The sequence below is a fragment of the Papio anubis genome, chromosome 7, assembly GCF_008728515.1.
Source record: "Papio anubis isolate 15944 chromosome 7, Panubis1.0, whole genome shotgun sequence".
Lineage (NCBI taxonomy): Eukaryota > Metazoa > Chordata > Mammalia > Primates > Cercopithecidae > Papio > Papio anubis.
The window spans coordinates 15,061,732-15,089,458 of NC_044982.1; the positions used below are offsets into that span (position 1 = coordinate 15,061,732).

Consider the following 27,727-nt stretch of genomic DNA (forward strand, 5'->3'; position numbering starts at 1 on the left):
ACCCCGTCTCTACTAAAAATACAAAAAATTAGCCGGGCGCGGTGGTGGGCGCCTGTAGTCCCAGCTACTCAGGAGGCTGAGGCAGGAGAATGGCGTAAACCCGGGAGGCGGAGCTTGCAGTGAGCCGAGATCGCGCCACTGCACTCCAGCCTGGGCCACAGCGCGAGACTCCGTCTCAAAAAAAAAAAAAAAAAAAATCTAAACACAGATATTTCTGATGAAAATTCAGTATCCCAACAGAGACTTGCTGGAAGGACAAAATATATCACATTTTAAAGACATCGTAAGGTTAATAAGGAACGTGTATCTTTAATAATTTGATTATTGAAATAACATTTTGAAAATACCGCACTGAAACGTTAACACTAATTTCATCAGTTTCTTCGTGCTTTTTGTGGCTACCGCAAAGTTTAAAGTTATGTGTGTGGCTCGCATTATATTCCTAGCGGACAAGCTCGACCTACCAGGCCTAGCAAATGGTAAAAGCCACCAAAATAGTGGCATATGAGCTGCATGATAGGAAACAGAATGTTATTCCTCTGTGAAGATTAGCAATACTTGACATCAAGTAGCTCTTCAAAGCACAGGACCACCTAATGCTGAGAATTACTCCTCCCGATTTTGCAGTGTCGCATTTGTTTTTGTGAGCGCCTTAAGTTCCTTTTCCGACAAGGCTCGCAGACAGTTCTGACGGGGATGAAGGAATGGAGCACTTGGGGCTTGCCTAGGCTGTAAGGTGAAGTTTTAGAATTGTCACTTCGGACTCGGTCCCACGCCCAGAAAACGCAAACAGTCCTAAGTTTCCACACTGGCCATGCCAGTCCGCGACCCATGGCGGCTCCCAAGGCTGCGCCAACCTAGCCGCCCACACCCGCGACCTTCCCCGGAAGCGTTTCCATTTCATTCCTTCAAGTCCGCAAGGGGCCGGGTGGGTCCCGAGCGCCCGACTCAGCCGCAAAGGCGGCCCCGGGAAAACGCTCTCCGAAGCGGGTAGGGGCCCGGGCCCACGCCGCCCGGCGTCCGCAGGCCAGGGACAGGGGAAGGAACAAGAGAAGGCGGCGGCAGGCGGACCCGAGGCCGAGACGCCGGGGCCCGCTCGCAGAGGCCGCAGACGGATCCACGCCCCTCGCGCATCCTGGAGCGGGGCTGATGACGAACACAGAGCGCGACGGACGCACACACCGCCCCGCGCTCGCACGACGGTGCGTGCAGGGAGGCGCGAGGGAGCCTCGGGCTGTCACCGGCGCAGTCAGCGTCCCGCCTCCTCCGCTCCCTGCGCTCCCGCCACCTCGGCAACTCCGTGCCCGCCTCCCGCCTCCGTCGGAAGCCTCCGCCGCAGTAAGGCTCCCGGTCTCGCTGCTGTCTCTTTAAATGGTGGGGCTCCGAGCCGCCCCTGCAGCTGCTCCCTGGGTGGCCCCGCGCGCCGCTTTTGAGGGGCGAACCAAGATGGCGGCGGTTTTGGCTGTGTGAGGAAGACGGAAGAGGCGGCGGCGGAGGGAAACCGACTTCCACTAGCCCGGGGCGGTCGGGCGGCCGGGGGCCTTCAGAGTCTCCCGGGCAGTGGTAGCATTTGCAGAAGGATCAGGCGCCTGTCGGCTTCTGACGTTTGAAGCAGGGAGCGGAAGGGAGCCACTGGCCGCGGTGGCAGGGCCAGGTATAAGGAAGGAAAATATGGCGGCGGCGGCAGCGGCCTGAGGAGGCGGCGGCGGCGCGGGAAGCTGCTTCGCGGAGATCATGGCGGAGGCGGGAGCAGGGCAGTGACGGGAGCCCCGAGTTCCTAGCGCTGCGGGGCGGGAGGCTACGAAGCGCTGCGCGGCCCCCTCGGGGCTGCCGGGCGCCGGGCTCGCCGGGCCTGGACAATAGCGCCGGGGAGCCGGAGGCGAGGAAAGGCGGCGGCCCAGAACTCGGTCCCGGGAGCGGGCCATGCAGGCGGCGGCGCGGCCCCGCGGCGCCCAGCGGCGGCAGTGAGGCCGGGGAGCCCTCCGCTCGCGGGCGCCCTCACGCCTCGCCCCTCGCCTCTCCAGGACCCCTTTCCTGGGCGTCTACTGGCGGGGCCCCCGCCCCGGTTCCCGGGCGGCACGATGACCGACACCCGGCGGCGGGTGAAGGTGTACACGCTCAACGAGGACCGGCAGTGGGACGACCGGGGCACCGGGCATGTGTCGTCTGGCTACGTGGAGCGGCTGAAGGGCATGTCCCTGCTTGTCAGGGCTGAGAGCGACGGTAAGTGAAGCCCCTCGTGGCGGGACCTTCGCAGCCCCCACGGCCCTGGGCCGCCTCCCTGGTTCTTGCGGGGCATGGCGCTCGCTCCACGAGAACGGAGGGACGGCTGGGGACGGCGGCCACCCCGGGGGAGGGCGGGCCTCAGGTACCCCAGTCCTGCGGGAGCTCCCCGGAGAGCGCCTGAAATGTTTCCTTTCTCTGAGTGCCTGGTGGCATTTTGGGTACGAAGAGAGCCAAGCGTGTTGAGCTGTGCCGCCCTGGAGTGTGGAGAGGTCGAGGACCTGAGATGGGGAGTCCGGAGTGTACTGTTCTTTTGCACTAGAGTGACCTTGAGAAAGACACTGATTAATCCGATCTTCTGCCTTAGTTCACCCATCTGTAAAGCAGGCATGAAACTTTGCTTGGAGCTAAGAAAGTTCTTGGACCTTTCATACTTTGAAGAACATTTTGCTGTGATTTCTTTCTTTTTCTTTTTAAACGTCTTTTTGCTACATGTTTCTGATCCCGTTGGAGGTTGGCAACACTGGATCTGGCAACTCTACACTAAGAGAAAACGCTTTACCTTGAGATGATAGAGATTTTTGTTCACCAGTGTTGGTTGTCTTTTTTATAGTAATGCAGAATTTTGTGTGTAGCTCGCTATATAAACATCTTGCAAGTTTGGAATAATTTTATATGAGCTTTTTTTTTTTTGATTGCTTAAATGGGTGTTCATAATTTCGTTAACAGGTGCAGAGAAGTTGGCAGATAATTTTTAAAACCTTTCGGATCTTCCCTAGTGTTTATGCTTCACACATTTTGAAACAACCCTCAAGGTTCAAAGACTAAGTTGTTTGAAAATAAGTGTTTCCCTTTTTTCTTTTTTCCACATCTTCTGAGTGTTTCATATTTTAAAAGACTTATTCTCTCTAGGGATTGCCAGTGTTTTTGGAGATGTACAGTGAATTTCACTTAAAATATTCAAGTGGGGTAAAAACTGTTGTCAAATTGTTACTTCCAAACGTGAAAGTAAGTTCTCTTCCACCTCTTTTGGTACATTGGTTTATATTTTACAGTTGCTAACGAGGTCAGTTTATTATGATTGTAGTGATTCTGTGTCTGAATTATTACAGACTAATTTCAAGAAATTTTCTTCAGTTGGACTCTACCCAGAATTCCAATTCCATGAAAAACCAACAAGACTAGCCCTTCTGTAGTTGAAGACTTTGGGAACATTGATGTTCTATTTAAATTGAAAGTGGTAATCTGGAGTATATTGCCCACAGGTTATAAGGTTACCCAAAATGACTTAAATCTGGAGAGAAATTATTTCCTTTTGGGGGCATTTAAAATTTTTTGAATGTTGGGTGTATTTTTCTGGGCCTGAGTTATTATTGGCTACTTAAAATACAATTTGAATGTCAAGTGTTAGTGTAATTTTGTATGTGACTCATGTAATAACCTACTCTAGATCTTTCACACATTTGGCAAACTTTACATAGTATGTTAGAAGGTATGGGCTTTTAGTAGATTTATCTGTAGGTTTCTTCTTAATTTTTTACTTTCAAAAAAATAAAAATAAAGACAGGATTTTGTCCTATTGCCAAGGCTGATCTGGAACGCCTGACCTCACGCAATCCACCCGCCTAGTCCTCCCGGAGTGTTAGGACTACGGGCGTGAGCCACCATCCCAGCTGAAAGCATGTGTAGATTTGAGATCAATTCTTTGAACTCCATGTTAAAAATAATACATATAACCTTCACATCATGGGTTTAATTTGATTCATTATACAAAAAATCCTTTAAGATATTTTTAAGCATAAAAGGTTAATGTCATACTATCAGAAATATGCTCTTCTGCATAATTCTATGTTAATATAATTGTATGTTAATATAAGAAACTTTTCTGTGTGTGTATATATAATATAATACATAGTACATGTAGCATATGGTACATATATAGTATATATTATGTAGTACATATAGCGTATGGTACTTATATAGTATATATAATATGTAGTACATACAGTATGTAGTACATATATAGTATATATAATATATACATATACATATATATATATTTTTTGAGATGGAGTTTCGCTCTTGTCGCCCAGGCTGGAGTGTAATGGCATGATCTCGGCTCACTGCAACCTCCACTTCCTGGGTTCAGGCAATTCTCCTACCTTAGCCTCCTTAGTATCTGGGACTACAGGCATGTGCCACTATGCCTGGCTAATTTTTTTGTATTTTTAGTAGAGATGGGGTTTCACTGTTTTGGCCAGTCTGATCTCGAACTCCTTACCTCGGATGATCTGCCCACCTCGGCCTCCCAAAGTGCTAGGATTACAGGCGTCAGCCACTGCGCCCAACCTCCATTTATATTTTTACCGTTTTGGAAATAGCCACAAATCTCTCTTCCTCCATTTCGCAGGTTGGAGGTTAAATGACTAAAACAAAATGACTTTAGTCTTTTATCTAGCAGGGAGATAGCTTAACTCAATTACTGATGTGCCTTGTAAGTTTAGGCTGTAAGGAAAACTGAATCCAAAAAGGCTGGGTGCGGTGGCTCACGCCTACAATCCCAGCACTTTGGGAGGCCGAGGCAGACAGATTTCATGGGCTCGGGAGTTCGAGACCAGCCTGGGCAACATGACAAAACCCCATCTCTACAAAATGTACAAACGTTAGCTTGTGCGGTGGCAGGGTCCTGTAATCCTAGCTGCTCTGGAGGCTGATGTGAGAGGATCACTTGAGCCCAGGAGGTGGAGGCTGCAGTGAGTTATGATCATGCCCCTGCACTGGGTGACAGAGGGAGACCCTGTCATATACACACACGCACACACACACGCACCCTGGACTTAGAAAAAATTCCAGGATACTTGTGAGATATTGTGAGTAATTAGTTTGATGATTAACATTTCTTCCAACAACTAAGTAGGGATAATAAGTCAAAATTTACTGAGTACCTTCTGTGTGCCAAACTCTAAGCAATTTACTTACATTGACTTACATAATTCTCACAACAGTGCTCTGATTTAGTTAGTGCTGTTAGCCCTATTAAACCCCCATGTTACTGTCTACTTGCATTTGCTGCTCTATTAGCCTGAAGTTGTATTTTAAAGAAAATGAAAATAACTTTCAGCCTAAAGATATTTTCGGCTGGGCACGGTGGCTTATGCCTGTAATCTCAGCACTTTAGGGAGGCCGAGGCGGGCAGATCACAAGGTCAGGAGATCGAGACCATCCTGGCTAATACAGTGAAACCCCATCTCTACTAAAAACATACAAAAAATTAGCCAGGTGTGGTGGTGGGCGCCCGTAGTCCCAGCTGCTCAGGAGGCTGAGGCAGGAAAGTGACATGAACCCAGGAGGCGGAGCTTGCAGTGAACTGAGATCAGCGCCACTGCACTCCAGCCTGAGCGACAGAGCGAGACTGATTCTCAAAAAAAAATCTCAATTGTAGTTTATCTACAAGCTTTACATGAATGTTTTTGTGTTGACTGCTAGTTGGGGTCAGCCATTACTGTGTGCTTGCTCCATTCTCCATCATAGGATGATTGATATTTTCTTTTTATTGTCATGAGCAAAGTGGAAAGTATTTCTGATTTTCCATAAACTGAGTCATTTGTCCAATAGAAACTTAAAATTATTGCGCTTTTCCGTATTTGGGCTAGACCTAGTCATGGTTGTGTTGAAGTTTTTTTTTTCTAAATTACTTGTAGCTTTTCCCCAAAAAAATCTGTTGATTTTCAGATTATTTCTTTAAAACAAAACAAATACTTGATTCTTAACACTTTTGCAATATTTTATGTTCTATAAAATTAAGTTTTTGTGATGTGTTAATCATCTACCTTAGAAATAGGCTGTCAGCTAATTTGGTGAGAAACTGGTCAGTGCTAGAGATAGGGTGATGGGGCTTTTGCATATCTGTGAAATAAATGATGAATTTTTTTTGTTTGTTTTTGTTTTTTTAACAGAATCTCTGTCGCCCTGGCTGGAGTGCAGTGGCATGATCTCGGCTCATTGCAACCTCCACCTTCCAGGTTCAAGGGATTCTCATGCTTCAAGCCTCAAGCCTGGGATTACAGGCATCCGCCATCCTGCATGGCTAATTTTTGTGTTTTTAATAGAGGCGGGGTTTCACCGTGTTGACCAGGCTGGTCTCGAACTCCTGACCTCAGATGATTCACCCTCCTCAGCCTCCCAAAGTGCTGGGATTACAGGTGTGAGCCACCATACCTGGCCTCATTTCTTTTTTTAGTAAGTTCTCTCAGAAAGGATGACCACATGTCCAAAGTCATTCATCTATTAAGATGGTATGAGTTGGGATTCAAATTCAGGCAATTCGTTTTAAACTGTAAACACTACTTAGTAATGACAAAGTGTTTGGGAATTTTATAATGTATATAGTTGTAGCATGGTTATAGAAAGGCTGGGTAGTTTTAAAATTTTCTCATTATTGGGTCTATCTTTGTGGAAGGGGAAGCTACGATAATGCTATCTCAACTGTAGGCTCAGTTCCTGTTGGGGAGCTTATATGCTCATCTAAAAATCACAGAAGGGAATTTATAAATGGAAGTACTTGTGGTCTTCATATTACAGAGCAGATCTGTCTGGGTAAGTACTGTATGCCCTTCCCTTCCAAAACTGAGTAAACTTGGCACTCAGCCTAACTTGCTTTAGAGGAAAAGGGATGTCCCACTAAGCTTCTGGGCCCATTTCTTGGATTGCGTCCTCATCCAGCAGGAAATTTTGCCTCATCCTGCTGGCAAAATTGGTTGGAAGAACACATCCCTTTTGTTTTTTGTTTTTTCTGTTTTTTTTTTTTTTTTTGAGACAGTTTCGCTCTTGTCACCCAGGCTGGAGTGCAATGGCACAATCTCGGCTCACTGCCACCTCCGCCTCCCAGGTTCAAGTGATTCTCCTGCCTCAGCCTTACGAATAGCTGGAATTACAGGTGCCTGCCACCACGCCTGGTGAATTTTTGTGTTTTTAGTAGAGATAGGGTTTCACCATGTTGGCCAGGCTGATCTCAAACTCCTCCTGATCTCAGGTGAGCCACCACACCCTGCCTTTTTTTTTTTTTTTTTTAATTTTTATTTTTAAGAGCTCTGTTGCCCATGCTGTCGTGCAGTGGCAGGATCATAGCTCACTGTAACCTCAAACTCCTGGGCTCAGTTGATCTTCCTGCCTAGCTGGGATTATAGGTGCCCACCACTGCGCCTGGGTAATTTAAAAAAAAAATTTTTTTTTTTTGGAAGGGGGTGGGTCTTTGTCGCCCAGGATGGTGTTGAACTCTTGGGCTCAGGCGTGAGCCACTGTGCCCGGCCCCATTTTTGAATTTTTTGAGAGGTTCTCACTGTGTTGCCCAGAATGGTCTCGAACTCCAGGTCTGAAGTGATCCTTCCCACCTGGCTGCCTAAAGTACTAGGATTACCGCACAGCTAGCCCGTGCTTTTCTTTAATGAAGATAGATTACCTTATTTTCTCTCAGTTTTTATGATAGCCATGTACCTGCAAAGTTCCATCTTCCATTTCAGATAATTTTGTTTTTATTTTTAATTACTTCAGTGTATGCTGTGTCTGTTGACTTGAAGTAAGGATAATAATTTCATACCTTATTTGTCCTCTCCCTTTGTGGTCAAATCATTATACTGCTTTTCTCTCTTCAACTTTTATTTTAAATTCCGGGGTACATGTGCAGGTTCGTTACATAGGTAAATGTGTGCCGTGGTGGTTTGCTGCACAGGTCAACCCATCACCTAGGTATTAAGCCCAGCATCCATTAGCTGTTCTTCCTGATACCCTCTCTCCCTCTGCCCCACTGTACTACTTTTCACCATTATGATTTTATCAATTGCCAGTTTTACAATTGATAAATATAAGACTGGGGAACAAAGTGAGACCCCCATCTCTACAAAATAAACATTTTAAAATTAGCCAAGTGTGGTAGTAAACACCTGTAGTTCCGGCTGCTTGGGGCTGAGGCAAGAGGATTGCTTGAGCCCAGAGGTCGAGGCTACAGTGAGCTGTGACTGAGTCACTGTACTCCAGCCTGACTGATGAAGAAAGACCCTGTATCAGGAAAAAATATATATATATGTGTGTGTGTGTGTGTGTATGTATATATATATATAAATAGAGAGAGAGAGAGAGCCCGGGCACAGTGGCCCACACCTGTAATCCCAGCACTTTGGGAAGCCAAGCTGGGGGAGGATTGCTCAAGGCCAGAAGTTAGATACCAGCCTGGGCAACATAGCAAGACCCTGTCTCCACAAAAAGTTGGAAAATTAGCCGGTCACATGGCACATACTTGTAGTCTCAGCTACTCAGGAGGCTGAAGCCAGAGAATTGCTTGAGCCCAGGAGTTTGAGGCTGCCATGAACTATGGTTGTGCTACTGCACTCCAGCTTGGGTGACAGACCCTATTTCTAAAAACAAATTTTTAAAAGAAAGAAATGTAAGGAAGTTGGGATTCCTCCACACACTGAAGAGTGTCTTTAGCCATAATCATATTTGTGCTCTTTATTATGAATTACTTGCCAAGGCATGCAGAATAGTGTGCTTACATTGAGTTTTTACCTTGAATTTTATAAAGTATTATTTACATTTCAGTCTAGTTTTATCTGTTCTCTGACTCACATCTTACAGAGTTAAACAGGTTAAATTCTCACTGATACTTAAGGCATGAAGGAAATGAGACATGGAGAAATGTTTTTGTTCAAGGCAGCACTGCTAGTGAATGGTGAAACTGGGATTCTGTGCTGTTTCTGCCTCTTGATAGAACTCCATGTTCGTTGTAGGTGGGTCTCCCTCTACCCCTACTATAATTAGAAAAGGAGGTCAGAACACATAGTGTGGAAAAGCTTTTGGGGGTGAGGGCTGTGAGAGAAATGAACAGTTAAGTCAGTAGTATAGAATCTTGTATATGCCAAGCATTCTGTATATTTACCAGGAAGAGCTCAGTTTCGGTACAAGGGGAAGTATTTAACTTTGAAAAGTGTTTGTTTAGAGACAAGGTTTTGCTCTGTCACCCAGGCTGGAGTGCAGTGCCACGATCATAGCTCACTGCAGCCTCAAACTCTTAAGACTCAAGTGATCCTCCTGTCTTAGCCTCCCAAGTAGCTGGGACTATAGGCACATGCCATCACACACAGTTGATTTATTTTTAAATTTTTTGAGGGGAAGTGGGATCTTACTGTGTTGCCCAGACTAGTCTTGAATTTCTGGCCTCAAGCCATCCTCCTGCCTCGCCCTCCTGAGTAGCCAGGATTATAGCTGTGAGCTACCACACCTGGCCCATTTTAGTTTTTAAATGCCGTTGTGTAATGAGGCATTTAAATTTTTTTCCAAAAAAGTCAGGAAAAAAGGACTTGGAGCATATGCCTGTTAGAGGTTTAAAGCATACTTTAGTCTCCCACCTACATAAGATTTTGGACCCCACTGACTTTTATTTTTTTGAGGCGGGGTCTCACTCTGTTGCCCAGGCTGGAGTGCAGTGATCAGGGCTTACTGCAGTCTTGACCACCAGGCTCCAGTAAGCCTCTCACCTCAGCGTCCCGAGTAGCTGGGACCACAGGTGTACACCACCATGCCTGGCTAATTTTTTCTATTTTTGTAGAGACGGGGTCACCTTATGTTGCCCAGGCTGGCATTAACTCATTTTTGATGGTGCTTTCTCTCTACTAATGAGGCATAGTACATAAGTCCCTGCCTTAAGCTTTGAATATTGGTAAGGACAATATACTCTAGAAGCTGACAAGGGTGTAGCTGTTCATTCTGAAATCCTTCAGTATTTATCCCAATCAGGGCTGTGGCGAAGACCAAAGTTACTTAAACCAAAACACTCCCATATTACTTTCCTGCTACCTGAGTCTAATTGGTTGATAGTGAAGATAAAACCATAAAAATTACAGGAATTGTGTATACTATCTCATTTCTTCAGTAACAGGAAGTTAAATCTTCTAAACAAGTGAATTTTCCAGATGAATAAGAACTGTTTACCAGAAGGTGTTTTTGGGTTTTTTTGTTTTTAAATTTTAGAGACAGGGTCTCGGTCTTTCACCCAGACTGGAGTGCAGTGGCGTGATCATAGCTCATTGCAACATCAATATTCTGGGTTCAAGCAGTCCTCCTGCCTCAGCTTCCCAAGTAGCTGGTACTACAGGCACATACCACCATGCCCGGCTAATTTTTGCATTTTTTGTAGAGACAGGGTTTGCCATGTTGCCCAGGCTGGTCTTGAGCTGGTCTCCAATTCTTGGCCTCAAGTGATCCACCCACCTCAGCTTTCCAAAGTGCTGGGATTACAGTAATGAGCCACCATGCCTGGCCTATCATAAGTTTTAAAAGTCAGTAATTTTTTTATGGAATGTTGACTAAATGTGTACTAGAATGTTTTTCCTAAACAGTAAATGAATATATTGGTTAACCTCTTATTCATAATGTGTTTATGGGTCATCATTAATACTCGTTTTCCTGCTATACAACAGTACAGTGTTAACAGTGAAGATTGTATGATGGTGCCCTAAAAATACAAGTATTGAGCCCGGGCGCGGTGGCTTACGCCTGTAATCCCAAGCACTTTGGGAGGCTGAGGCAGGCGGATCACGAGGTCAGGAGATCGAGAACATCTTGGCCAATATGGTGAAACCCCGTCTCTACTAAAAATAGAAAAATTAGCCTGGTGTGGTGGTGCGCACCTGTAGTCCCAGCTACTCTGGAGGCTGAGTCAGGAGAATCACTTGAACCTGTGAGGCGTAGTTAGCAGTGAGCCGAGATCGTGCCACTGCACTCCAGCCTGGGTGACAAGAGCGAAACTCCGTCTCAAAAACAAAAAGTATTGAGTGCTGGTTATGTACTTTATATTGGGACAGGCACTTGAATTAAAAATTTCAGTTAATGCTCGTGGCAGCCCTGTGAGGTAGGTTTTTTTTTTTTAAACTACAAATCTTGCTGTATTAACTTGCACCCAGCAAGAAATCTATAATTTTTGTGCAAAATCTTTCCTTTTAAAAATATTTGCTGAGTTCTCTCTAATGTAGACTTTGTTAGAAGGATACCTTACTCTGTACTACCAGCCATCATTATCTCTAATCCCCAGAAGTGTAGTGTTGTGGTGTGTTTTGGTGGGGGTTGGTAACACCCTGCAAGAAAGGCCCTCACATTTCATTTTATAGGAAGAACCAAGATGTGAAGCAGGGAGGGACCTTTTTTTTTTTTTTTGAGACGGAGTGTCCCTCTGTCACACAGGCTGGAGTGCAGTGGTGCGATCTCGGCTCACTGCAACTTCTGCCTCCCGGGTTCAAGCGATTCTGCTGCATCAGCCTCCCGAGTAGCTGGGATTACAGGCACACGCCACCATGCCCAGATAATGTTTGTATTTTTAGTAGAGATGGGGTTTCACCATGTTGGCCAGGATGGTCTTGAACTCCCGACCTCGTGATCCTCCTGCCTCGGCCTTCATTATATTTTTTCTTGCTATTGGTCAGTTTCTACCTGCACTTGTCTTGGTGATGTTCTGAGCGGCATTTCTCCTTTTGACATTGTTTTCCCATTTCCTAATTGTAAACACCTGTTATCAGTGTATTTGGGACATAAATTAATGTCAGGATACACAGATCTCATTTAAAAGTAGCGTAGTATTCCACTGTACTTATTCACATGGTATCTTCTTGGTGGCACAGTGTAGCGTTCCTCGAACTTTTTTTCTCAGGATACCTTTAGACTCTTTTTTGTTTTGTTCTCATTTTTATTTTTTATTTTGTTTTTTTCAGACAGAGTCTCGCTCTGTCGCCCAGGCTGAAGTGCAGTGGTGTGGTCAGAGCTCACTGCAGCCTCAACCTACTGACCTCAAGCAAGCCTCCCACGCAACTGAAACTACAGGCCTGCACCACCATGCCTGGCAATTTTTTGTTTGTTTGGTTGGTTTTTTTTTTTGGAGAGATGGGGGTCTCAGCTGGAGGTGGTGGCTCATACCTGTAATCCCAGCACTTTGGGAGGCCAAGGTGGATGGATGAAGTCAAGAGATCGAGACCATCCTGGCCAACATGGTGAAATTCCGTCTCTACTAAAAAAAAAAAAAAAAATACAAAAATTAGCCGGGCTTAAGTGACCCTCCCTTAGCAGACTCCCAAGTACCTGGGGTCATTGGCCTTTGCCACCACGCCCAGCTAGATCCCTTTATACTGTTAAATTTAGGATTCCCCAAATGTTCATTTGAATTGTGTTTATCAATATTTACCATATTAGAAATTGAAACAGACTTTTGGAAAAAAATCACTTAAAAATAATGTTTAATGTTTAAAATAAAAATAATGTTTAAAAAATAATGTTTTAACATAGCATGTTAACAAAATAACATTAAGGAAGAAATAACTTTTCTAAAATAAGAGTTTAATGAGAAGAGTATCTTTTTTTTTTTTTGAGACAGAGTCTCACTGTGCGGTGGCACAATCTCGGCTCACTGCAACCTCTGCCTCCCGGGTTCAAGCAATTCTCCTGCTTCAGCCTCCCAAGTAGCTGGAATTACAGACATGGGCCACCACACCCGGCTAATTTTTGTATTTTTAGTAGAGATGGGGTTTCACCATGTTGGCCAGGCTTATCTCGAATTCCTGACCTCAAGTGATTCGCCTGCCTCAGCCTCCTGAAGTGCTGGGATTATAGGTGTGAGCCACCATGCCTGGCCTATTTTTACAAATTGCAACATCTGGCCTAATTTTTAAAAAACCAGGAAGATTCTCATCTGCTTCTGCATTGAATCTTTGGCAGTATCAGCGTAGACTCTGAGAGAATTGGTGGTGGAAAAGGCGTATAACCTTGTATCATTTTGAAAATAATTTTGACTTTGCAGGCCCCATAGTGTCCCCAAGTCACATTTTGAGAACGGCTGGTATAGATTGTTTTTAGTTTGTTGCCATTACAGACTCTGCTAATGAAATCTTTATCCATATACCTTGGCACTTATCCGAGGGTGTAGGGTAATTTCCTAGAAGAAGAATGGTTGGCCCAAAGAGTAGTATGTGTTTAAAAGTTGGGTAGGTGAAGATGATTCAATTTTCAGTCTTTGTACTGCTAAGTGAGTATTTAGGACTTCTTATGTTTTTGAGAAAGTCCAAGTGCATATATCAATTAGTAGACAGGAGAATTTGTTAGGAATGATAGCTTCCACAGTGACAGATTTAATTAGAAGTACTGACACATTCAGCTTGGCTTGAGCACTCCTGATTTTCATTTTTCTCTGTATTTCCTTTCTTATAGTTCAGGTTGGAAGTGGGGAGATCTTTCTCAAGTCTCAGTATTGGAGTTTTCTTGAATTGGAGTGTAGGATTTCCTTTCCTTGGTCTTTGTTACAATGTCTTTCTCAGATGTGTGGGAAAAGGTATCGTGTGTGTGTGTGTGTGTGTGTGTGTGTGTGTAAGTAAAAGATTCCTCTTGGGAAATAAGGGAATCTGTTTCATTGGAGAGAGGGTAGATGTGTTTCTCAAATGAGTTGGGGTGAATGGGGTCTGTCTTGAGTGTGCTTCAGTTACTGAGTTCCACTAGACGTAACTGTTACCAGAAACATATGTTGTTCTTAGTTAGAACCTTCTCTACCTCCCCTTAATGTTGCTGAGATCTTCTGCTAAGGATCATCATTTCTCCCCGTCATCTCTGCTACCATGTTATTTAGTAAATCCCTCTCCTAAAGTTGAACTCTATACCCCATCCATACCCATACATTAGTAGGATAGAATTACTGTGCCTAATACTGTAGCTATAGCAACAAAATACAAACAAACTTGTTGAGGGGAAGGATTGTGTTAATTGATATTAACACTGAACTGGATCTTTTATAGTTGATTGGTGTAGTGTATAACTTGGTTCAATAAAACCTATTAGATGATGGAGAGAAACCTAATAGACTAGGAGTAAATATAGTATTGTGTCTTTTATTTATTGTCTTACTGAGCCCTCAAGTTAAAAGACTGTTTCCCACGTTTTAGCGTCTACAGCCTACTTATCTCTTTAGGAATATGGTATTGGGAATCAGAGCTGGACTTCCTAGACCAAAACCATGTGATATGATTGAAAAGAGAGTTTCAGGGGATGCTTTCCTCTAATATCCTGAATGGTCCAGAAAAACATTTCCCAACCCCAGAAACTTATAGTGTGTCCTTGTTTTAGCCAGAACTTTGGAAGGGAATACGTCAAACCTTTTTCCCCCACTTTCTAATTATTCTGATCCTGTAAACACTACTAAGAGAGTTTTGAAGAAAATGTCAAAGAGACTGGTACTTGAGAAATAATTGCCATTAGGTATTAGGTGACTGACAATGTCATACCACTGCACTGCCGTGTTTTTTGTTTTAGTGACTGTAAAAGTCAGGCGTGTGTTTCTTGAAAGCACAACTTGAATAACAACCTCAATCCCCTGTGCTATGTGTTTTTGACTTCTTAAACTTAGAAAAATCTTTTGAATTGCAGTATAATACATCGGAAAGGTACACAAATCATAAGTATTCGATTTGATGAATTTTCAAAAAATAACCAGTACACCATTGAAGAAACCACATAACCATTACTCTAGAAGCCTGCTTCATATTCCTCCCTGGTCACGATCCTACCCAGAGAAAACTGCTAGCCTAATGATAGGTTAATTTTGCCACATTGTTCATGGTATCCATTGTATGAATATTTATACTTTACAGTTTACCTTTTTGTGTGTGTTTTGTTTTGTTTTGTTTTTTTGAGACTGGGTCTTGCTCTGTTGCCTAGGCTGGAGTTCAGTGGCATAATCTCAGCTCACTGCAACCTGCATTTCCTAGGTTTAGGCAATCCCCCCACCTCTGCCTCCTGAGCAGCTGGGACTAAAGGCGTGCACTGCCACACTTGGCTAATTTTTAAAATTTTTTTGTAGAGACAAGGTCTCACTATATTGCCTAGGCTGCACATTACCTGTTTTTTTGGTTTTTTAAAACAGCATTTATATACTATATAAATCACCCATTCAAAATGTACAATTCATTGTTTTTTAATGTAATCACAGGTTTGCAACCATCACCACGTCTCCTCTGAAAAAAATCATGTGCCCATTAACAATCACTACCCACTTTCACTTCCTCCCAGCTCTAAACAACCACTAAAATGTTTTCGCTCTCTAAATTTACCTGTCTGGACTGGGAACGGTGGCTCACGCCTGTAATCCCAGCACTTTGGGAGGCCGAGGCAGGCATATTACTTGAGGTCAGGAGTTTGAGACCAGCCTGGCCAACATGGTAAAACCCAGTCTCTACTAAAAATACAAAAATTAGTCGGGCATGGTGGTACATGCCTGTAGTCCCAGCTATTCAGGTGGCTGGGGCAGGAGAATTGCTTGAACCTGGGAGGCAGAGGCTGCAGTGAGCTCAGATCACACCACTGCACTCCAGCCTGGGCGACAGAGTGAGACTCCGTCTAAAAAATATATATATGTGTGTGTGTGTGTGTGTGTGTGTGTATATATGTAACTTTACCTATATGGACATGTGGTATTTTGTGATGGGCTTCTTTAATTTCATGTGTTTTCAAGGTTTATACGTATTGTAATGTGTTAGGTTTTCATTACTCTGTGTAGCTGAGTATGTGCCACATTGAATTTATCTGTTCATTTTTTGCTGTTGTAAATAACCTTGCTATGAATATAAATGTACATGTTTTTGTCTGGGCATGTATTCATTTATCTTGGATATATACCGAGGAGGGAAATTGCAAGGTAACTCTGCTTAACTTTTTGAGGAACTGCCAAACTTTTCCAAAATCGATGCCTCATTTTATATTCCCAGAAGCAATGTATGAAGCTTCCCATTTCTCTACAGCCTTGTCACCACTTGTTGTTGTCTTGTCTTTGATCGTAGACATTCTAGTGGGTACTTAATGGTATCTCATTTGTGGTTTTGGTTTTTGTTTTCATTTGAGACAGAGTCTCTGTCGCCCAGGCTGGAGTGCAGTGATGTAATCCCAGCTCACTGCAACCTCCGCCTCCAAGGTTAAAGTGATTCTCCTGCCTCAGCCTCCCGAGTAGCTGGGTTTAAATACGTGCACAACCATGCCCAGCTAATTTTTTGTGTGTCTTTTAGTAGAGACGGGGTTTCACCATGTTGGCCAGGCTGGTCTCGAACTCCTGACCTCAAGTGACCCACCTGCCCACCAAGGCGGGCGGATCATCTGAGGTCAGGAGTTCAAAACCAGCCTGACCAATATGGAGAAACCCTGTCTCTACTAAAAATACAAAACTAGCTGGGCATGGTGGCACTTGCCTGTAATCCCAGCTACTCAGGAGGCTGAGGCAGGACAATCGCTTGAACCCGGGAGGCAGAAGTTGTGGTGAGCCGGGATCGCACCATTGCACTCCAGCCTGGGCAACAAGAGTGAAACTTCGTCTCAAAAAAAAAAAAAAAAGTAATATTGATCCATAATGTACTGTATATAGTTTATTATTTCCGTGGAGAATAATAGAATGCCATTTTTATTCTAGTAATTAAAATAATGAAAGACTACAAAGATAGTTGGAGATGTTTATACTTTTTTTAAAATTTTATGTTAAAAATATATAGGATGGGGTCTCACTGTTGAGACCAGGCTAGCCTCAAGCAGTCCTCCCATCTTGGCCTCTCAAAGTGCTGGGATTAGAGGCATGAGCCACTGCACCTTGCCTTTGTTTTTTGAGACAGGATCTCTTATCACCCAGTCTAGAGTGTAGTGATACAATCATGGCTCACTGTAGTCTTGAGATCCTGGGCTCAGGCAATCCTCCTGCCTGTCTCTTGAGTAGCTAGAACTATAGGCATGTACCACCACCTCATCCAGCTAATTTTTTTTTTCTTTTTTTTTTTTTAAGGCAGAGTCTCTGCTGACCAGGCTGGATTGCAGTGATGCCATCTCAGCTCACTGCAACCATGCCTGGCTAATTTTTGTATTTTTAGTACGGATGGGGTTTAACCATGTTGGCCAAGCTGGTCTCAAACTCCTGACCTCAAGTGATCTGCCCACCTCAGCCTTTCAAAATGCTGGGATTACAGGCGTGAGCCACCAAGCCCGGTCTACTTTTTCTTATTTTTATTTTATTTTATTGTTACTTTATTTTTGCAGAGGCAGGGTCCCCCTTTATTGACCAAATTGTTCTCAAACTCCTGGCCTCAGGCGATCTTCCCACCTTAGCTTCCCAGAGTGCTGGGCTATAGGCATGAGCCACCGTACCTGGCCACCTGCTGCTTTTTCTTGTTATGAATGTATCACTAGCACAGCTCTTAATTACCAAAATAAAATCTTGAAAATTGAGCATAAAGAGAATTGAAGGGGCACTGGAAAATGTGTTTTGATTAATCTGGCAAAAGTTGGAAAAAGAGGAAGAAGATTAAAACAGTATTTTCTCTAAAACGTGAGAATGCTTATCTGAGCCTCCTAAGCCAAAACCAGTTTTTGTAAAGAAAGAAAACTCAAAGAAATGGGGTTTGTAGGGAATAAGGTGGAAAAAAATAATATGGAGAATGTTTAAGTACTCAAAGGATAAGAAAGAGATTTTGGATTAATTAGGTCACCTGTCCTAGACATAGTGGAAGGATTGGTGTGAAGTGGAAAGCTGTTTATGTGCATAGGACATAACACAAATTGAGTTATCAGAGCTTGGTTAATTTACTATGTTCGGTATTATTTGGTACTGTTCTGAGCACACAGTAGTGAAGGGTCAGTAAATCAATATTGGACAGTATCGTAAAACAAATGAATTTTGATGAAAAAGCAAACTAAATTTGGAAATGTTAAGAACACTCAGCCATTTAGCCACTATTTGGAATGGGTAAAGCAGTAATACGAGAAGAAATGAAAGCTCCGTATGAGAGACGGTTGCAGAGAAAACTGCTTTTTCTCAAATATTTTTAGGCCAGAGTTTGTCTTCAGGTAGTACTTGCAGGTATAAACTAGAACTGGTTGATAAGAGAAGAGGGGTATGGGAAGTCATACAATATATCGGAGATTTTAACCCACATCATCTGACTTCACACTGTGCTGTTTAATTACCTTCTGCTGTCCATAAATTGGTAGATTTCTATTGTTACCCAGTCCTTACTCGTCAGATTAACCAAGCATGGTAGCTGGCCCCTGTAATCCCAGCTACCCAGAAAGTGGAGGTTTCAGTGAGCTGAGATCGCACAACTGCAACAGAGCCGAGACCCTGTCTCAGAAAAACATTTCTTAGGTTACAAATTACTGTAATTAAACTTACGTTGTTTTAAAAATAATTTTTCTAGGCCAGGCGCAATGGCTCACGCCTGTAATCCCAGCACTTTGGGAGGCTGAGGTGGGCGGATCACAAGGTCAAGAGATGGAGACCATCCTGGCCAACATGGTGAAACCCCGTCTCTACTAAAAATACAAAAATTAGCTGGGCATGGTGGCGCATGCCTGTAGTCCCAGCTTCTCAGGAGGCTGAGGCAGGAGAATCAAACCCGGAAGGCGGAGGTAGCAGTGAGCCGAGATCATGCCACTGCACTCCAGCCAAGGCAATAGAGTGAGACTCTGTCTCAAATAATAATAGTTTTTCTATAACTGAAGTTGAGTGTGCATCAAATGTTCAAAAAAGGAAATATGGCCAGGCACAGTGGCTTGCACCTGCAATACCAGCACTTTGGGAGGAGGGGGCAGTGGGAGGATCACTTGAGCCTGGGAGTTGGAGACCAGTCTGGGCAACGTAGCGAGACACTATCTCTACAAAAAATGAAAAAAATTTAAAAAATATGTTTTGAGGCCAAGCGCAGTGGCTCACAGGTGTAATGTCAGCACTTTGGGAGGCCAAGGCTGGTGGATCACCTGAGGTCAGGAGTTCGAGACCAGCCTGACTAACATGGTGAAACCCCATCTCCACTAAAAATACAAAACATCAGCCTGGTGTGATGGCGCACACCTGTAATCCCAGCTACTTGGGAGGGTGAGGCAGGAGAATCGCTTGAGCATGGGAGGCGGAGGTTGCAGTGAGCTGAGATCGCTCCACTGCACTCCAGTCTGGGCGACAGAGGGAAGCCCTGTCTCAAAAAAAAAAAAAATTTAAGGAACTATGTATGTATGTAAGGGAATATAATTTTTCTGTTTTATAGTAACATAATGGAATGTCTTTTTCTGTTTCCTAGGTTCTCTACTTTTAGAGTCCAAAATAAATCCTAACACCGCATACCAGAAACAACAGGTACAATTTTGAAGATGTTGTGTTTTATCTTGCATATTGTCCTTTTGAGTAAATGAAAGTTTATAATCTGATTGCTTATAGTGAAAAATTTAGAACAGATTACAACAGTTTGCCAGTGAAACTCTAAAATAGGATTTCTGCCAGTTCCTATAGTGTTTAACACAATAATTTTAAATTTAAAAAGCTTGCCACAAGTTAAAATGGAGTTTGTGTTCCACCTATCATAGCAACTGAGCCCTAAAATTTCCTTGTTTTTACCTTAATAAAAAGGTGACCATTGGTGTGATAAGCTGCTACTAACACAGTTAAACGTGAAAATTCCTTCTTTTGCTGTTGTAGATGATAATGCAGAAGGAACATCAGTATCTCCCTCTACAGCAGTACTGTGTAGATAGGACTCTGTCATATGAATCTGATTTCTTTTACAGATTCCTGAATAGAGTCTTATTATGATATTACAGTTTTGAAGATAACTGTACTTAACAGTACAGTGTACTCAAAATACACTGTTTCTTAAGCCTTTCTAATATGCGATGAAATATCAGAAAGTAAATCTTTCACTTAGTATCAACTAGTGCTGTTATTAAATGGTATTCATTCAGTACACACGCGCCTGCGCTTCATGTCCACCCACACACATACAAGATGAGTGCTCTGTATAGCCAATGAAGTCAAGATCAGTTCCCTCATTGCCCGGAAGATGCAGATACAAAATAGTTAATTTAAAAGAAAGAAGATTACCAGCTTGTTCTTAAAGTGTTTTGCTTCATCACTGATCTTGAAAATACTAGAAAGAAGTTGGTATTGTTTTTATTTTTCCCATAGATGATGCGTAAAGGTCGTGACTTGTTTGACATCACCCAAATAGTGGATAGGAATGCTGGTATCAACTCCTAAATATCTTTAGTTGTGATTTATTTGTCCACCAAACATTCATACAATATATTCTCTTGATAATTTGATAGTCTGATATAATACTGTGTTGCATTTAGTATTCTTAAGAAAACTTAAGTTTGATGGAAAAATTGAGAGCCTGGAATCTTTGGCTTTGATCTTCCATACTGAAATACATTAAATTCATATTTTGAAGTTGTATTCAGCTGAAGAGTAAAAGCACATTTTAAGAAAAAGGAAAGATTGAAACTTTTGAGAATTAGTGAACAAATTCATGTGTCTCAGCCTATAGGTTGTTGGGTGGTAAGCAAGATAATTTGGAGAAAAGTTGCTGTAATATTTGGAATCTTCAAGGAAAACAAGAGCAGTTTCTAAAATTTTATAAACTTACTAGATTTGTCAAATAGGTAATTAAGAGCATATGTCTGGCTATACCCTGACTTAAGCATCAGCCTCCAAATGATTCTGAATATACATTACAGCAGAATGTGTTATTGGCTTTATGCTTATCCTAGTAGTCTTTATTGAGCTGATAATCCTAAGTATTTATCAGAGTTTTAGGAGCCATCTAATTTGGGCAAGTTGTTCCCCGCACCCCCAAGATGATTGTTATTTTCCCCCAACTTTGTTTTCGTCACTAAGAAGTAGTACCAGCTGGGCACGGTGGCTCACACCTGTAATCCCATCACTTTGGGAGGCCGAGGCGGACAGGTCACAAGGTCAGGGGATCGAGACCATCCTGGCTAACCCAGTGGAACCCCGTCTCTACTAAAAATACAAAAAAAATTAGCCAGGCATGGTGGCAGGACCTGTAGTCCCAGCTACTTGGGAGGCTGAGGCAGGAGAATGGCGGGAACCTGGGAGGCGGAGCTTGCAGTGAGCCTAGATGGTGCCACTGCACTCCCGCCTGGGTGACAGAGCAAGACTCCGACTCAAAAAAAAAAAGTAGTGTCTATATTATGACTAGTTTTCATAACAGGATGTATCTTTCCCATCCTGATCATGAGGAAACTGAGGCTCAGAAAGGTTACCTAACTTTTTAAGCATCACCTGCTACATAGATGGTGGTATTAGAATTTATACTGTGGCCTCTTTACCTCCTAAATTTCTTAGTATTTTCATTCCATGCTATTTTGACGGAAAATAATGTAATTTAATTTTGTCTTACATGGAGCCTTATAATAAATGCTCAGTATCTACTGAGCAGATAACCTTGTAAAGTATTTAGGCTGCCAGAATTATAGATTAGCTGCAAATTCTTCTACCCGTTGTTCTGTTCTGGTGAATTATAAAGGTAAACTAAAAATGAAACCTTACTAATTTTTGGCATGTTAATCTTAGAATGTTAATAGTTTTGAGCCTGAACTGCTACTCAGTCTGGATCAGATGGCCTGCCAGGGATCTGTGATAGCTGAAAGTCCTATAAGATATTGTAAAAAGGGGAGTTTGAGGTATTTTCCAAAATTCTGAATAAAAATTATAGACTTAGTAATACTGCACAACCAAATCAGATTCTCATTTATTTCTGACTGGCAGCACTTTAGTCCAGCGAGACTACTGGTCTCTTGATTGACAGTTGTATAAATGACTGAACAGAGTTAATATGCAGTTTAGCAGATAAATTTTTCATTTTTATTCTTTTAGAGGTGGGGTCTTGATATGTTGCCCAGGCTGGAGTACTGGTTCACAGGTGTGATCTTAGTGCACTGCGGCTTCCAACTCCTGGCCTCAAGCAATCCTCCCTCCTCAGCCTCCTAACTAGCTGGGACTACAGGTATACACCATTGTGCCTCGCTTAGACACATTTTTAAACATGGAATCCATTTGTGTTATATTGAGATGTGTTCTTGGCTAGAAGTGGTGGCTCACACCTGTAATACTAGCACTTTTAGAGCCCAGGAGTTTGAGACCAGCCTGGGCAACATGGCATAACTCCACCTCTACAGAAAATACAAACATTGGGCATGGTGGCACATGCCTGTAGTTCCAGCTACTTGGGAGGCTGAGGTGGAAGGACCACCTGAGCCCAGGGAAGTAGAGGCTACAGTGAGCCATGATGGTGCCACTACACTGCAGCCTGAGTGATGGAGACACCATCTCAAAAGAAAAAAAACAGAAGTCCTTGCTAGTGAGAAAGATTAGAAACTGCTGCAGTAGAATCACAGGTCCTTAAAAGTACCTTAAGCTAGTCCTGTTTCCTCCTCAATACGGGAACCATTGTCATCCCGATGGATGCCCAGTCAGGTTTTGCATGTCTGTTTTTGGTTACTTACTAGTAAGATTGAATTATTTTTTTCTTTATACCATACTCCAATCCATCTAACTTTACTCTTCTAAATTCTCTTTGTACCAGCTTGAAAAAACACCGAGTGGCATAGCCCTTCAGATTTGGAAGTTAGCCATTAAATGTGACTCTCCCTAGTACCATTCAATATTTCTTGTATGAGATGATTTATAGATTGCTGTCAATGAGAGGGCCCTTTTTTGAAATGGTTAATTGCTATCGAAGAGTATGTATATTTATTTATTGCCAGTAAGATTTGAAAGGATTTTTTTTTTTTTTTTTTTGTTTGAGACAGATTCTCACTCTGTCACCCAGGCTGGAGTGCAGCGGCACAATCTTGGCTCACTGCAACCTCCGCCTCCCAGGTTCAAGTGACTCCCACGTCAGCCTCCCATGTAGCTGGGATTACAGGCATCCGCCATCATGCCTGGCTAAAATTTTTTTGTATTTTTAGCAGAAACAGGGCTTTACCATGTTGGCCAGGCTGGTCTTGAACTCCTGACCTCAGGTGATCCACCTGCCTTGGCCTCCCAAAGTGCTGGGATTAGAGGCATGAGCCACCACACCCTGCCAAAAGGATATATTAGGCCTTAATAAATAGTTTGACTCTTTAATTTTTTTTATTTTTTTATTTTTTTTGAGACAGAGTTTTGCTCCTGTTACCCAGGCTGGATTGCAGTGGCGCAGTCTCAGCTCACTACAGCCCAGCCTCTGCCTCCTGGATTCAAGCAATTCTCTTGCCTCAGCCTCCCAAGTAGCTGGGATTACAGGCACACGTCACCACGCCCAGCTAATTTTTGTATTTTTAGTAGAGATGGGGTTTCACCGTGTTAGCCAGGCTGGCCTCAAACTCCTGACCTCAGGTGGTCCGCCCACCTCGGCCTCCCAAAATGCTAGGATTACAGGCGTGAACCACTACATCCAGCCATATATTTTTATCATACCATGCATATCGTAGAATATATGCTGTTGGTACTATGAGGAATATAAAATGGTCTCAGTATTGTATGTGCAGTGTCTTGCTGAGATTACATCTTAATAAAAACTGTCGAACTATTCATTAAATTTTCATTAAAGTTCTGTCTAGATGGCCAGGCACTGTGGCTTATGCCTGTAATCCCAGTGCTTTGGGAGGCCAAGGCGGGACGGCCTGAGGCCAGGAGTTCAAGACCAGCCTAGGCAACATGACAAGACCTCCATCAAAAAACTAAGAAGTTCTGAATAGGAATGAAAGTGTGGTAGGTGCTAGGAGTGTGCTGCTGCTTGAACCATAGCACTTCGCTAAGTTTTTTTGTTTTTTTTTTTTTTTGAACCTATGTACAGGTAAATGCTCACATACTACAAATTTAGCCAATAATTTCAAGGGCTTCGTGGATCTCAGAAGAATCCCCTGGTGAAAAACACCTGCTGACAATAGAGGGAAGAGAGAAAGAGTTGTTTTAACCCTATCGTCCTAACATGCCCTAGCTATTTTATACTTAGATTTCCTCTTTGGACATTTTAATGACAGCATAAAATACAAGTCAGTATGATTGGATAGTGTTAGTGTAATTGGTATGTTTTCATCTTTTGCAGTGCATGAAAAGAATATATTCCATATATTGGTTTAAGTTGTCCTTAAGGAAACATTATTTTTGTTTTATAGATTGGGGGAAGTGAAGTGTAAAAAGTCATTGTTTTGAAAAAGAAAGACATTGATAATTGCCAGTATTAGTGTTGCAAGAAGTAAAAATGGGCACAGTTTTATTTCCTTTTGTTTGTTCATTTTCGTTTGTGATAGTGTATGTTAATCATTCAGACTCCTTTTATGTTTCCAAAGGACACTCTGATTGTGTGGTCTGAAGCAGAAAATTATGACTTGGCCCTTAGCTTTCAAGAAAAAGCTGGATGTGATGAAATTTGGGAGAAAATATGTCAGGTAATTTTTTAAATAAAAAATCAACATGCTTTCTTTAAGTGTTTATTTTTCGCCATGCTTTCAACTAATGCCCAAGAGTTTAAATAAATTTCAAATTGATCTTTTAAATTCACTGCTGCTTTGAACTTGATTTAAAGGAAGGTATAATTTATTGACACTAAACTCTCTAGCTCATACCTTTGCTGAACTCCAGTGTTTTATATCCACCTGCCTTTTTGAAACTTTCTCCTTGTGTGTTCACTAGCATCTCAAATTTAGTACTCCAAAACCAAACATGACCTTCCCACGTACATCTATCCCATCTTCTTCTAAGTGCCATCCAGTTGCTGAAGTCAGAAACTTGTGGATCATGTTTATCCTTCAATCGTCGCTTTTATCCATTCAGTCCCCCCATTTATTATCTCGATAATACATCTTGATCCATTGGTTTATCTTCATTTTTACTATTATAGTTTTCCAAGCCACCATCATTTCTTGCCTGGTTTATTGGTTTTGTCTTGACTGATCTTCCTAAATCAACATTTTAGCTACAGTGATTAGGTGATCTTTTTAAAAATGCAAGTCTGATCACATCACTCTTTTGTTTATAACTTCTTGTGGCTCTTGAAAGAAAACCCACCCTTGTACTTGTCTTGAGCAGTATGGCTCTTGGCTGACAATTCAGCCTTACTCTGCCTCTAGGCTTGAATGTTCTTAATTTATTCTGGAGTTTCCCTAGTGACATAATCGCAACCTTTTGTGAATTTGCATTTGTATGTGCTCTAGTTGCTGATGCCATTGGCTCTTGGTATACACTCGTTTAGGCCATTTCTTTCCAGAGAAGGTTTCTCCATCTCCATGTTTACTTTATCTGGAGAATAATCTTCACCAGATTCCTTAATTCCTTTGAGTGTGGCCCTCAAACCAGCAGCACAAGCATGACCTGGGAACTGACAGAAATGCAAATTCTGAGACCAGCTCCCCTCCCGCCGACCCTAGACCTACTGGATCAAAAACTGCAAGTAGTGTCCAATAATTGTTTTTTAAAATCCTGTCTTAGGAATTCTGTTTTCACAAGCCCTGTAGACCAGACTTTTCTCTTTAAAGGACAAGATGGCAAATATTTAAGGCTTTGCAGGCCATATAGTCTCTGTCACAGCTAGGTCAACTCTGCTATCGTGGTTGGGAAGTAGCCGTAGACAGCACATTAATGAATGGAGGGGCTATCTTCTAGTAAAACTTCTATTTACAAAAACAGGCGCAGACCAAATTCGGCTATAGTTTGTCGCCCCCTGCTTTTGGTGATTCTGATGCACCCTGAAGTTTGACAGCCATAGCATTCATAGAAGATCTAGTGTCCTTAGCACAGTTTTTTCTTAACTTGTGGAATTTATTTCAACTATATATTCTACTTAGCTATGATTTTCATACATTAAACTGTCTGTTAAGCTGTCCCTTTCCTTCTCTGAAACATGAAAGGACTAACATTTATATCTGAATACCATCCATCTTTTTAGTTTTTCTTTGCTTTCTGTCCAACAATTCTATTTATAGCACATTTCTCTAGATTTTGTCTTGTAGAGTTCTCCCAAAGAGAGAGAGGTGACTTTAATAAGTTCAGGCTATGTTAATAGCATCTGTTATTCAGACAAATGTTGTTCTCCTCTGTTTCATGTTTCTGAATCAAACAGTCCCACTCTGGATGCAGTCTTCCTTTATGCCAGTGTGCAACTCAAACCTGAACTCGATCTGTCATTGTCATGCCTGTCTCTCCTTTAAGATTGTCTGATCTTTACCTTTGTTCAGTCTTCAATGCTATAAAGTTTTCCGTCATCTAAAGTTGGGGCACAGATAGTAGTACTTGCATGCTTTCTCTATAATAAATTTATCGCTAGCTGCGTTATATTCTTTTCTGGTATTCCCTTTCAACATTTACATAGTTTATGTTCAAGGTGTCATTTCTCAGTCACTATGGGTTCTGTCTGAACTTCTCAATCATTTTCTAGATCCAAGAAAGTCATTACATTTTGCTTTCTGAGATGTTAAATGTTTTTCTGTTTCTTGAACCATGTTCACCAATTTTTGTCTGAACTCAAAAAAGATGGCATTTTTAATATAATAAGGGTACTCCTCTCTTTTAATTTGGTTTGCTAATCAAAATCTAACATTTTTCTGTGGTAAAATCATGGTTTGGATATTAGGAACTTAAAATTATAATGAGAGCTTACATAATTAACAAATTCAGAGCCAATGTGAGACCATGCCAGGTACAAGCCATGAATGTGACTTGACTTGCCTCCTTTCAGTGCTGCTGTCCACTTGGTTGAGGTCAAGACCATATCACCTTGCAGCACATTTCAAGAAAAGTATTCCAGGTCATCATCTCTTCTAGTGTCTATCAATGCATCTGTTTATTACGCTAAGCAATTTAAGCTTCTTGGCTTTTTCATACAAGGTCTAATTTTTTTCATCCCTTTACATTCTACTTGGCCTTCTACTTGCTTTAGTGGTCACTGTCTCAAATTGTAGTGCCACAATAACAAAACTGGTTTCCTTTCAAAGTTTATCCTTGACCTTTTGTTACCAAAAAATGCCTTACTTTAAAATGTAGTCAATGTAAGTTACCTTTTTATAATAAGAGCCCTTCCAGTGGCATAAAATTAGGTTTTATGACAGATTTTCGGGCTCCTAGAGGGATCCCGAAGGCTACAGGTTAGGGTGTGTAGAAAGGAAAATATTTTCGTGGTTTGGTTACTTAACCTTCAGCAGACCTTTTTTGGGGATAACTCGTACTACATATAGGTTGTATTTACTTTATATGTGGCTTCATTTTTATGTAGGTACTCTTGTATTCTGCCTAGTGTTTTTTAAATCCTATTTTTGGGCTGTCAGTATTTATAGCAAATCAGTGACTCACTTTGGTCCAAAGCCAGTTTGTTCATGCTCTTTGGCCCTTGGTTTCTACAATCAGTTGATGTTAAGTATTTTACTTTTTGCTTATAATTATATATATTTTCTGTGATCATAACGTTATGATATTTGGTGTTTGTTTGGTCTTCACCTCAGAGTTAAATATTGAAGAGCTTGGTGGTGGCAGCTATCCTTTAGCACAGTCCTAGCACTGTTGCTGAGACTTGCCCTGGTCTACTGGAAAAGAGGGCCAGGGATATGAGATGTTAGTGGCTGTTTTAGCATCAGGCTTCTGTTGTGAGTCTGCAGAGGTCTGTTTCGTAACAGTCTCACTTAGTTT

The 27,727-nt window shown here is 42.3% G+C and overlaps 1 protein-coding gene across 2 annotated transcripts in view; it reads left to right on the plus strand.

The window, feature by feature from the left end:
- The first annotated feature begins 1,209 nt into the window (after positions 1-1,209).
- Positions 1,210-27,727, plus strand: part of PPP4R3A (protein phosphatase 4 regulatory subunit 3A) — a 50,902-nt gene continuing 24,384 nt past the window's right edge. The window contains exons 1-3 of one of the 2 annotated variants that reach the window (XM_009212143.3): positions 1,210-2,223; positions 19,347-19,402; positions 24,400-24,498. In XM_009212143.3, the coding sequence (XP_009210407.1) occupies positions 2,082-2,223; positions 19,347-19,402; positions 24,400-24,498 (297 nt within the window). In that variant the 5' untranslated portion in view covers positions 1,210-2,081. The remainder of the gene's footprint in view (positions 2,224-19,346; positions 19,403-24,399; positions 24,499-27,727) is intronic. The other variant, XM_009212144.4, reaches the window with a different exon arrangement.